Source organism: Eschrichtius robustus, chromosome X (assembly GCF_028021215.1).
Source record: "Eschrichtius robustus isolate mEscRob2 chromosome X, mEscRob2.pri, whole genome shotgun sequence".
Classification (NCBI taxonomy): Eukaryota; Metazoa; Chordata; class Mammalia; order Artiodactyla; family Eschrichtiidae; genus Eschrichtius; species Eschrichtius robustus.
The window spans coordinates 33821331-33835060 of record NC_090845.1 but is presented as its reverse complement, the minus strand read 5'-3'; the positions used below and the strand labels follow the sequence as shown (position 1 = coordinate 33835060).

The 13730-nt window shown below is 36.7% G+C and overlaps 1 protein-coding gene across 1 annotated transcript in view; it reads right to left on the bottom strand.

Moving 5' to 3' along the window:
• Nucleotides 1-13730, bottom strand: part of CFAP47 (cilia and flagella associated protein 47) — a 460447-nt gene that overhangs the window by 422015 nt on the left and 24702 nt on the right. Inside the window, 4 exon segments of the mRNA XM_068532596.1 lie at nucleotides 221-349; nucleotides 1625-1747; nucleotides 4785-4915; nucleotides 6270-6333. Of these exon segments, the coding sequence (XP_068388697.1) occupies nucleotides 221-349; nucleotides 1625-1747; nucleotides 4785-4915; nucleotides 6270-6333 (447 nt within the window).

The window sequence follows — 13730 nt, the reverse complement described above, 5'->3', positions numbered from 1 at the left end:
AGAAATTTAGAATAGAAAAATAACAGAAATTTTAAAAATTCCTCTTTAGTGTCATAATATTAAAACCCATCCCCATTAGAAGAAATCATTAAAACAACCTTTCTAAGAATAAACATGTATTTAACATTTTATAGCATTATACCTACTATTATAAATATCATAACCAAACAAATCCACAGATACATATATAAAGAGCGAACACACCTATGCATAAACATACCTTTGCTCCCGTATCAAATTTTCCTGCTACGGTAGGAGTACAGGAGATATTGAGAACAGTTAGCCCCCGCAATGGAATGATTCCTTGTGATGGAACGTCAATCACAGACAAAAGACTCTGGTCACAAACCTATAATCAAAAATTTGCAGAAATGCCACATTATCCTTTAAAGTTACTGTTCCAAAGCTTTCATAGGAAAACTTCCAGACAACTACATAGAGAGAGGACCTATAGGCACATAGCATGAGATGATTTTGAAATAGATTTTCAAACACCAGACAAACAATTTGAACTTCAACAAGGATTTGCACCCCTAACCCAGCAAACAGAACTTTTGGCAATGGCATCTTCCAATTCAAACAGGACGATGAAGCTTCTAATCTGAAGTGTTTTCAAGACTTTGCAAAACTTACAAGGAAAGGATGAGATGTATCTCTTGCAGAGATGCCAAAATTCTAGATACTATTTTGATAGCCTGTCTTTTCCCTGATCCTAAAAAACTGAAAGCAAAGTTAGTGGGGAGGCAAGATGATAAAGCAACCTACTCTTCTTTATTATTTCCTTTATAGCCTAATGTCTAAGATATCATTTTGACCTTCAAAAAAGTAACTTACCAAAAGAGTTAAGGTGTGGTTTGTCAGAGGCCAATTTAGGCTTATCTATCATGCCTTAAGTCAGAATAATTTGAAGGGAAATTGGTTACCATATTTTAGGGGATGAGGGAACAAACAGACTTCAGAACTAATTCTGAAGCAACAGAGTAGAAAAGGGTATCCTCCTTTGCTTGTTTGGGCAGCAGACATGTAAATACAAGCTTGAAAGAAAGATCTCAAATGCTAACCTCTACTGTCACTATTAGGAGATCTTAATGTTTCTCAGTTAAAAAAGAAAAACAACCTCTATCACCAATTTAAACACCACCCGCCCCACAATTTAAATCAGGAGTAACAACTATAATAGAATATCTTTAGAATGGCCTTGATCTAGGTCCCAGTTGCTACCATAACAGTCTTGATGACAGAGTGAAAATGAGGAAAAAAAGGAAAAGCATGTAATTAAATACTGAATGTAACATAAACAATGTATATTTTTTAAATGTTAGTTTTTTTGAAATCATCTTTTTTTTTCCAATAAAACAAAATAACAGAAAGAAAGAAAAAGAGGGGTAAGAGGAGAAGGAAGGCAGAGATTAAGGAAGGAAGGGAGAGATAGAGACAAATTTTATGGGAAATTAAAAGGATAAAGTAGATGAAATGTATTCAGATAAATCTGCTATGAAATACCTAAATATTAGCATTAGTCAATCTATAAAGACTAAAGTATTAACGGCATAGAACTCATGGCAATAAATAGTTCAAATTATAATGGATCTGATCCAAGTAAGATTTCCAGATTCTACATTACCTTGAAATAAGCATGGTTTTGTCCTATATTGTGAAGAATGGCTTTCCTCCAAGTTGTTAAACCTTGAGGGCTATCACTGAAGAGTATCCTTGGCTCTAAAAGAACGACCTTGGTGTGACCAAGCTAATAAGAGGAAGAAAGGGAACATGAAATTGAAATAGCAGTAAACATTTTTTTATCCCCCAGCAGACAACTCAAACTTTGTCAGCTTCATAGAAATTTCTAAAATACGAAGCGTTATCAGATTTTATGGCGTGCTTAAGAGAAAGGAAAAGAGTGGAATATTTACAATGCACTCCTAAACTGAGGAAGGCAGAGAGAGTAAGATAACTCTAAGGAGGAAGTAAATCCATGACTGAGAATCATGTAGATTAGTCACTGAAGGGGATATTAGAGATCATCTGCCCCACTACGTACAAGGTGTTACCATGTGCTACACAAAAGGAAAAAGTTCAAGGGTCATGTAAGTATGGGAAATAACATGCCAAAAGAGATTATCCAGGCATGTTTCTACTAGAAGTCTTCTCATAGGGCTTAATATGCTGATAATGTACACTTTGCTTATCTGAGAATGGGGAGGTAGTACACTGTGATACACAGAATTACTTAGGCACAGGACTCCCTCGCCCCGTCCTACACAAACCACTTCACAGAACTACGGCAACATAAAACACTTTTTGGAAATGTTGATATTATCCACCTCTCCCATTTTACAGGAAAGCAAACAGTAACCAAGGTGAACTAGAACCCAAGATTTCTAATTCCTCATTCAGTGCTCTTTACAATAGACCCTACTATAAATAATACATATTACTTCTTATTGTCTTAGGAGATTTTAATACATTCGTATAATTAGTTGAAGAACATGATTCGGATAACTGGAAAAATAAACTTTCAAACAAAGCTAACAAAAGATAAAATGGTCAATTAGGTCCTTCATAATTAATGAAAAACCTTAAATGAACATTTTATTTCATTGTTTCACATTCCTCCTTCTTTACTTTCTTAAGAGTAACACTTCACTTACTCTTAAGTAAGTTCACTTAACCTCAAGGGCTTGAAAAATTGGCCAGAAATAATCTAGTTCAGTATACTGATATCTCAGAGTTTAATTCTTAACCAATCCTAGTGTAGGGAAAGCGGAAATCAAATTTTATGAGAGGGTAACGGCAAAGGCTGTGGAGGCAGATCACTTTGGATGTAAATTCCAATAGGGCATTTACTGCACGTGTGAACTTGTACTAGATAATTAACCATTCTAATGCTCCATTTCCTCACCCATCAATTGAGTTATTAATACATTCCTTATAGAGTTGTTGTAAGGATTAAATGAGATAATACAAGAACGCCATTTTGCATCATACCTGAGACACAATAATAAATGATACCTTATGGTTATCAGGGGATAAGGGGGGGGAGGGATAAATTGGGAGATTGGGACTGACATATACACACTACTATATATAAAACAGATAACTAATAAGAACCTGCTGCATAGTGCAAGGAACTCTACTCAATACTCCGTAATGGCCTATATGGAAAAAGAATCTTAAAAAAAAAAGACTGGATACATGTATACGTATAACTGATTCACTTTGCTGTACACCTGAAACTAATACAACATTGTAAATCAACTATACTCCAATAAATTTTTTAAAAAAATGATACTTATTATTAATGCTAAGTCTACATTACTAAATTGCTCATCTTTTATCTGTTAGAAAAAATACACATGGGGTGAGTATATAAGCAAATTTATATTAGTAAACTTGTCAAACACAGTTATGTAAATAACAGTTAAAGAACTGTATACATATGTTCACCAAAAGACAGAAGAATGTTAACAGAAACACTATTACATTAGCCAAAAATCTGAAACAATCCAAACCCTCATCAGCTGTGTGATGGAAAACTGACTGTATAGTCTAACCAAAGGGAGTGCTATTCAGGAGTGAGAATGAATAATCTGTCACCACATGTATCAGCATAGATGCATCCCACAAACCTAATGATGAACAAAAGCAGCCAGGCATAGAAGAGAACATATGGTGTGATGACATTTATATAAACTTTAAAACCAAAATTAATCTATGCTCTTAGAAGTAAGGATTGTGATGATCCTGGGAGGGACACACAGTGACTAGAAGTGTGGACTAGGGGGGTTCTTTTGTGATGCTAGTCATGTTCTGTTTCTTGATCAGGTTGATCTGGGTGTGAGTTACAAGGGTGTTACTAGTTTGTAAAAAATAATTGAGTGATACATACTTTATAATATGTGCACCTTTCTGTAGTATACTATACTTCAATACAAAGTTTTAAAAAGAATTAATAAGTGATTTAAACATAGTGAAAGCAGTAGCTTATTTCAAGCCTGGGGCAAAGGAAAGACCCTACTGATTTCTGACTGCCACTTGCCATCATAAAAGTGGATGGATCTCTTATATCTTAAGGCTATAAGCTTCTTCATAGCTAAAATATGTAAGAACATGATCATGGCCTGGAGACAGAGATGGGATTTAGTAAAACAGCACTGGGTTGTGTTAAATTACTAAGAACGCTGGGAAGGGAATTTGGTACACATGTAAAGCATATCCTTGGTAATTAAAAGCCATGAAGTTAAGGTCTTCTGGGTTCTACCACAGAAAGAAAGTTAAAATTACATATTGCAGCCTTCACTTTACTTACATTTTTATTATAAGTATGTTCCATATGGAATATGGAAGAATTTTCTATATTTCCTTGCTATATAAATCACATGATCCATTTCATACTGAATTATTAATTACAACTAAATACGAAAAATGCAATAATATAATTTTCTCTATTTTCCTTTGGCATTTATTAAAGAAATAATTTAATTTCAAGTGGCTCCCATGGTATTATATATTTATAGAGTCTCTAATAACAATGTAGTATTGTTGGCACAAAAGCCTTGGATTTCTGAGTTAATTCTAGATAATACAACACATTTTTTAGCAAAGTCTTCATTTATGGTAGAGAAGTGGCTCCAAGAAGATGCTAAGACAGTTTAGTTAACTAAGTATTACATGTCAAATCAGTTTTTACTAACATAGTATATATACGCAACTATATACACATATGCATACTCAACCAATTTATAGCCCTCAAAATAAAAATAATATTCAAGGGAAATCATTACATGTGCAAGACATTTCAGTGTCAGTGTGCTTCCTTCACTGATGTGAAGAATAAATTCTCCCCTTTCTGGAGAATCAAAACCCGGCTGCCATGTCACTTCACATTCCAATAGGGAGTATGGTTCAACAGTGCCTACAGAGAATTTAGAGAGAACAAGAAATTTACCGCATTTTGACTATATTTATTTTTTAATATCCAAAATAAGAGATGGCATAAAAATGTAATGACATTTTATAACAAATTATTTAAATTAAACAAAATACAGGGAATACCTTATGCTCCAACTTTAATAGGCAGATCAAAATATCTGACAAAAAGTATGCCAACATATAGCAAAAAATTTAAAATTTATCAGTGAAGCGACACTCTAGGATTAGAGATGACTTTACATCTAGACAGTAGAAAACCATCTGCGATCCCTGATCAAATGTCCCCTCCACATTTCTCAACACTCTGAAACACACCAGACACTCATTCAGTTTTTGGAGGAAGGAATTATCATTACCAGAGGCTTTTTATTGTTTTAATGTTCACATCCCTAGAGATATAACTTCTGATGTAGCTATTAGTAATTAACACATTTCTATAATTCAAATGTACTTAGAACCCAGGAGGGTATAAGGCACATGTGCTGTGAGCTGCTTTACCTGTTTAAATTCATCATCTCCTTTGGTCTAAGAAAATAATACTTGATGGAAAGAATGACTTAGAAGCTCTTCCCTCAGGAAGAGAGGATCATCTGAGATTCAAAGGCACAGGATACTGAACAGAGAGATGCATGACCATCACAACAAACTTTGCCTTGAGTCAGGTTGACTCACATGCAACGGTAGTTTTCTCAACCTTGAAAAAGGTATAGTGCCTACCTCCTAGTTTTGCAGTGGCCAGGTAGGGAGATAACAACACACATAAAGGAATTAACATAGTGTGTAATGCCCAGAAAGCACCCAGTGTCAGATATTATTATTATTAATACTCTTGAATGCCAATACTATGGTTGGCACAATAATTTATAAAAAGAAGAGAAACTATTCATGGAAGAGCTAATAGTCTAGTTGGGATCCATCAGAATTATATTTGTCTATAAGTAACAATAAGTCCTGTTACAGTGGGTTAGGTAGATACGAGTTTATTTATGTTATGCAATCAGAAGTCCATGGGCAGGTATCCCAGGGCTGCCTTAACAGGTTGACAATGCCTTCAAGGAGCAATGCTCCTAGCTTCCCACACTGCCATTCCTTATCACGTGGCCTTCCTCAGTGTGGAAAGGTATCAAAGCACAGTAGTTAAAAAGAGCACAAATTCTCCGGTCAGACCCCCTGGTTCAAATTTCAGCTCTGACGCTTACTAGCTGAGACTTTGGACGATTTACTAAACCTATGTAACACAGATTCCTCATACATAAAGTGGGGATAACAACTGTTTCTTAGAGAACTGACATAGGGATTAAATAAGCTAATATAAGCAGAAGTACTTCAAACAGTACCTGGCATATAGAAGGGGGATGAAGCTAAAAGAAATTTCTGTCCATATCTCATTGGCAAGAAAGGCTGGGGAAAAGAGAGATGTAAATAAGAACATTGCTTCCCCAAACAAAATGAGGGTCCCATAAGGAAGAGGAATGGATATCAGATATGGGCTTAGTAACATCTAACACAACAGGAGATGGACATAAACAAATAACTGTAGGTGACGTAACAAATACACAATGGGAGTGGAAAAGAGGTTGGGTGGGGAGTTCTAAATTAGTCCAAGAAAGTGGAGGAAACTTCATCATAAGGAGATGGCATTTGAGTTGTGACTGAAGAATGAGCAGGAACTCTGCAGGAGAACAAAGTCTGCGGGAAATGTCGAAGTCAAGTGATGGTACTAGAAGAGAGTGATGTGTAGAGAAGACTGTGATGGGAAGTAAATCTGACAAAGAAGAGTCAATGCTATTTATAAAGACACCTAAGCTTTCAGAGAAGAGTTGAGAGCAACACAAGGATTATAGATCCATGTTGAGAGGGTTAGCTTGAGGTCAATATTTTCCCTTCAACCAGCATGGCTATATATTTTTATATAGGAATATTATGTATATCATGGGACAGGAGAAATAAATTGGATGGCTGAATTGAGCATGGCTGGGATTGGCAGGGAAGGTACTACAAATGGCCAAGGAGTGACAGAATTGAGAAAGACAATGAGAGTGAACCGACTGAAGACAAGTCTGAGGATTGAGTGGACTCAAGAGTTCAGTATGGTTAAAGACAACAAGGATGAACACATAACAAAACAAGCAGAAACATAAACAATATCTAATGAAAAAGTCAAATGAGAAACCAATTCTATCTTAGAAAACATCAATCCACTCTTCCATTCTCCCCTTATAATATCCACTATCCAAATACAAATCCAAAATGTATCATGCCTCAGGAAGAAAGGACAATCACAACATAAAATTTAAATTATAACTCTTCACTTTAGTTTACAAAAATATAGAGAGGGATATGATTAAATGCATTATGTAGGATGTAAAACCAATTCTAGGGGCACAAAAATTTGCCACCCCAAGATGTGTCTCTTTGGCATGAGGATTAATTTAAGCTGATTATTTTTAAGAAACAGAAGACTCAGGAAGTTTTTTCTTGTTACCTCTTCCTTAATTGCCTAAAAGAATTTAGATAAAGGGCTAGTTCCCAGAATAGAGCTATCACTAGAGATACATGCAAAGAATATGGGCTGGCTGTGATAGGGGAGACTCAGCGGGGCCTAGAGATCAAGTCCACTCTGTGAACCATGACCCAGCAAACATCTGTTTACCAAACATTTGCTTTTCCATCTGCATGTGAATTCCCTTTCTCACCTCTGAAGCCCCAATCCACTACCCCCAACATCCTCTTTTGTCTTTAGCTGAGGATGACATTTAAGGTGAGGATTTGGCCACTCTGGCAAGTTATTGGGTTTTCCTGGGTCTGTCTCATGGATACATGTTATTAAACTTTTGTTTGATTTTCTCCTGTTAATCTGTCCCATGTCAGTTTAATTCTTACACCAACTAGAAGAACCTAAGGGTAGAAGAAAAGTTCTTCTTTTCCAACATGATATAACAAAAGGGATGTAAGAAAAATAACTCAATAAAAAGATTTAAACAGGAGACCTTCAAGATGGCAGAGGAGTAAGACGTGGAGATCACCTTCCTCCCCACAAATACATCAGAAATACATCTACAAGTGGAACAACTCCTACAGAACACCTACTGAACGCTGGAAGAAGACTTCAGACCTCCCAAAAGTTATATATATCTTTTTCCGTTTTCTCTTTTTCGGAGTATGTATACGTATCCTTCGTTGTGCGATTCTGTCTGTATAGCTTTGCTTTTACCATTTGTCCTAGGGGGCTGTCTGTCCGTATTTTGTTGTTTTATTTCTTTAGTATAGTTTTTAGAGCTTGTTATCATTGGTGGACTTTTTATTGGTTTGGTTGCTCTCTTCTTTCTTCTTCTTTTAATGACTTCTTAATTTTTAAAAATATTTTAGTTTAATAACTTTATTTTATTTTATTCTTTCTTTCTTTTCTCTCATCCCTTTCCTTCTGAGCCGTGAGGCTGACAGGGTCTTGGTGCCCCGGCCGGGTGTCAGGCCTGTGCCTCTGAGGTGGGAGAGCCAAGTTCAGGACACTCGTTCACCAAAGACCTCCCAGTTCCACATAATATCAAATGGCGAAAGCTCTCCCAGAGATCTCCAGCTCAATGCTAAGACCCAGTTCCACTCAACAAACAGCAAGCTACAGTGCTAGACACCCTATGCCAAACAACTAGCAAGACAGGAACACAAACTCTCCCAATACCAGAGAAGCTGCCTAAAATCATAATAAGGTCAGAGACACCCCAAAACACACCACCGGATGTGGTCCTGCCCACCAGAAAGACAAGATCCAGCCTCATCCACCAGAACGTAGGCACCAGTCCCCTCCAGCAGGAAGCCTACAAAACCAACTGAACCAACCTTAGCCACTGGGGGCAAACACTAAAAACAATGGGAACGACGAACCTGCAGCCTGTGAAAAGGAGACCCCAAACACAGTAAGTTAAGCAAAATGAGAAGACAGAGAAAAACACAGCAGATGAAGGAGCAAGGTAAAAACCCACCAGACTAAACAAATGAAGAGAACATAGGCAGTCTACCTGAAAAAGAATTCAGAGTAATGAGAGTAAAGATGATCCAAAATCTTGGAAATAGAATGGAGAAAATACAAGAAACATTTAAGAAGGGCCCAGAAGAACTAAAGACAAAACAAACAATGATGAACAACACAATAAATGAAATTAAAAATTCTCTAGAAGGAATCAATAGCAGAATAATTGAGGCAGAAGAACGGATAAGTGACCTGGAAGATAAAATAGTGGAAATAACTACTACAGAGCAGAATAAAGAAAAAAGAATGAAAAGAATTGAGTACAGTCTCAAAGAACTCTGGGAAAATATTAAATGCACCAACATTTGAATTATAGGGGTCCCAGAAGAAGAATAGAAAAAGAAAGGGACTGAGAAAATATTTGAAGAGATTATAGTTGAAAACTTCCCTAATATGGGAAAGGAAATAGTTAATCAAGCCCAGGAAGCACAGAGAGCCCCATACAGGATAAATCCAAGGAGAAACATGCTGACACATATTAATCAAACTATCAAAAATTACATACAAAGAAAAAATATTAAAAGCAGCAAGGGAAAAACAACAAATAACATACAAGGGACTCCCCATAAGGTTAACAGCTGATCTTTCAACAGAAACTCTGCAAACCAGAAGGGAGTGGCAGGACATATTTAAAGGGATGAAAGGGAAAAAACCTACAACCAAGATTACTCTACCCAGCAAGGATCTCATTCAGATTCGACAGAGAAATTAAAACCTTTACAGACAAACAAAAGCTGAGAGAGTTCAGCAGCACCAAACCAGCTTTACAACAAATGCTAAAGGAACTTCTCTAGGCGAGAAACACAAGAGAAGGAAAACACCTACAATAACAAACTCCAAACAATTAAGAAAATGGTAACTGGAACATACATATCGATAATTACCTTAAATGTAAATGGATTAAATGCTCCAACCAAAAGACATAGACTGGCTGAAGGGATACAAAAAAAAGACCCGTACATATGCTGTCTACAAGAGATCCACTTCAGACCTAGGAACACATACAGACTGAAAGTGAGGGGACGGAAAAAAATACTCCATGCAAATGGAAATCAAAAGGAAGCTGGAGTAGCAATTCTCATACCAGACAAAATAGACTTTAAAATACAGACTATTGCAAGAGACAAACAAGGACACTTCATAATGATAAAGGGATCAATCCAAGAAAATGTAACAACTGTAAATATTTATGCACCCAACATAGGAGAACTGCAATATATAAGGCAAATGCTAACAGCCACAAAAGGGGAAATCGACAGTAACACAATCATAGTAGGGGACTTTAACACCAACAGACCAATCACAAGCACTGAAATTGAAACTGTGATTAACAATCTTCCAACAACCAAAAGCCCAGAACCAGACTGCTTCACAGGCAAATTCTATCAAACATTTAGAGAAGAGTTAACACCTATCCTTCTCAAACTCTTCCAAAATACAGCAGAGGGAGGAACACTCCCGAACTCATTCTACAAGGCCACCATCACCCTGATACCAAAACCAGGCAAAGATGTCACAAAGAAAGAAAATGACAGACCAATATCACTGATGAACATAAATGCAAAAATCCTCAACAAAATACGAGCAAACAGAATGCAACAGCACATTAAAAGGATCATACACCATGATCAAGTGGGGCTTATCCCAGGAATGAACGGATTCTTCAATATATGCAAATCAATCAATTTGATACACCACATTAACAAACTGAGGAATAAAAACCACATGATCATCTCAATAGATGCAGAGAAAGCTTTCGACAAAATTCAACACCCATTTATGATAAAAACCCTCCAGAAAGTAGGCATAGAGGGAAACTACCTCAACATAATAAAGGCCATATATGACAAACCCACAGCCAACATCATCCTCAACGGTGAAAACCTGAAACCATTTCCACTAAGATCAGAAACAAGACAAGGTTGCCCACTCTCACCACTATTATTCAACACTGTTTTGGAAGTTTTAGCGACAGCAATCAGAGAAGAAAAAGAAATAAAAGGAATCCAAATTGGAAAAGCAGAAGTAAAGCTGTCACTGTTTGCAGATGACATGATACTATACATAGAGAATCCTAAAGATGCTACCAGAAAACTCCTAGAGCTAATCAATGAATTTGGTAAAGTAGCAGGATACAAAATTAGTGCACAGAAATCTCTTGCATTCCTATACACTAATGATGAAAAATCTGAAAGAGAAATTAGGGAAACACTCCCATTTACCATTGCAACAAAAAGTCTAAAATACCTAGGAATAAACCAACCTCAGGAGAAAAAAGACCTTTATGCAGAAAACTATAAGACACTGATGAAAGAAATTAAAGATGATACAAATAGATGGAGAGATATACCGTGTTCTTGGATTGGAAGAATCAACACTGTGAAAATGACTATACTACCCAAAGCAATCTACAGATTCAACGCAATCCCTATCAAACTACCACTGGCATTTTTCACAGAACTAGAACAAAAAATTTCACAATTTGTATGGAAACACAAAAGACCCCGAACAGCCAAAGCAATCTTGAGAAAGAAAAATGGAAATGGAGGAATCAGGCTCCCTTACTTCAGACTATATTACAAAGCTACAGTAATCAAGACAGTATGGTACTGGCACAAAAACAGAAATATAGATACATGGAACAGGATAGAAAGCCCAAAGATAAACCCATGCACTTACGGTCACTTTATCTTTGATAAAGGAGGCAAGAATATACAGTGGACAGAAGACAGCCTCTTCAATAAGTGGTGCTGGGGAAAATGGACAGCTACATGTAAAAGAATGAAATTAGAACACTCCCTAACACCATACACAAAAATAAACTCAAAATGGATTAAAGACCTAAATGTAAGGTCAGACACTGTCAAACTCTTAGAGGAAAACATAGGCAGAACACTCTATGACATAAATCACAGCAAGATCCTTTTTGACCCACCTCCTACAGAAATGGAAATAAAAACAAAAATAAACAAATGGGATGTAATGAAACCTAAAAGCTTTTGCACAGCAAAGGAAACCATAAATAAGACGAAAAAGATGACCCTCAGAAGGGGAGAAAATATTTGCAAATGAAGCAACTGACAAAGGATTAATCTCCAAAATCTACAAGCAGCTCATGCAGCTCAATATCAAAAAAACAAACAACCCAATCCAAAAATGGGCAGAAGACCTAAATAGCCATTTCTCCAAAGAAGATATACAGATTGCCAACAAACACATGAAAGGATGCTCAACATCACTAATTATTAGAGAAATGCAAATCAGAACTACAATGAGGTATCACCTCACACCAGTCAGAATGGCCATCATCAAAAAATCTACAAACAATAAATGCTGCAGAGGGTGTGGAGAAAAGGGAACCCTCTTGCACTGTTGGTGGGAATGTAAATTGATACAGCCACTATGGAGAACAGTATGGAGGTTCCTTAAAAAACTAAAAATAGAACTACCATACGACCCAGCAATCCCACTACTGGGCATATACCCTGAGAAAACCATAATTCAAAAAAAGCCACGAAAAAAAAAAAAAAAAAAAGAGCCATGGACCACAATGTTCTTTGCAGCTCTGTTTACAATAGCCAGGACATGGAAGCAACCTAAGTGTCTATCGACACATGAACGGATAAAGAAGATGTGGCACATATATACAATGGAATATTACTGAGTCACAAAAAGAAACAAAATTGAGTTATTTGTAGTGAGGTGGATGGACCTAGAGACTGTCATACAAAGTGAAGTAAGTCAGAAAGAGGAAAACAAATACCGTATGCTAACACATATGTATGGAATCTAAAAAAAAAAAAAAAAAAGGTTCTGATGAACCTAGGGTCAGGATGGGAATAAAGACGCAGACCTACTACAGAATGGACTTGAGGACACGGGGATGGGGAAGGTTAAGGGGGGACAAAGTGAGAGAGTGTCATGGACATATATACACTACCAAATGTAAAATCGATAGCTAGGGGGAAGCAGCCACATAGTACAGGGAGATCAGCTCAGGGAGATCAGCTCGGTGCTTTGTGACCACCTAGAGGGGTGGGATAGGGAGGGTGGGAGGGAGGGAGATGCAAGAGGGAAGAGATATGGGAACATATGTATATGTATAACTGATTCACTTTGTTATACAGCAGGAACTAACACACCATTGTAAAGCAATTATACTCCAAAAAAGATGTTAAAAAAAAAAAAATCTACTAAAAAAAAGTGGGCAGAGGACCTGAATAGACATTTCTCTGAAGAAGACATATGAATGACAAACAGGTATATGAAAAGGTGCTCAATATCACTAAGCATCCGGGAAATGCAAATCAAAACCTCAGTGAGCTATTACTTCACACCTGTTGAAATGGTCATTTATTGAAAAAATAAGATAACAAAGGTTGGTGAGGTTACGGAGAAAAGGGAACCTCTTATTTACTGTTGTTGGGAATGTAAACTGATACAGCAATTAGGGAAAATAGTATGAAGACTCCTCAAAAAATTAGAAATAGAACTACCATATGATCCAGCAATCCCCCTTTTGAGTATATAACCAAAGGAAATGAAATCAGTATCTCCAAGATACATCTGCATTCCCATGTTCATTGCAGCATTATTTGCCATAGCCAAGAGTCAAAAACAATCTCAATGTTCACCAATGAATGAATACAGATAATATTGTACACACACAATGGAATATTGTTCCACCTTAAAAAAGAAGGAAATCTTGCCATTTGTGACAACGTGGATGAACCTGGAGGACATTATGCTGAGTGAAACAAGCCAGACACAG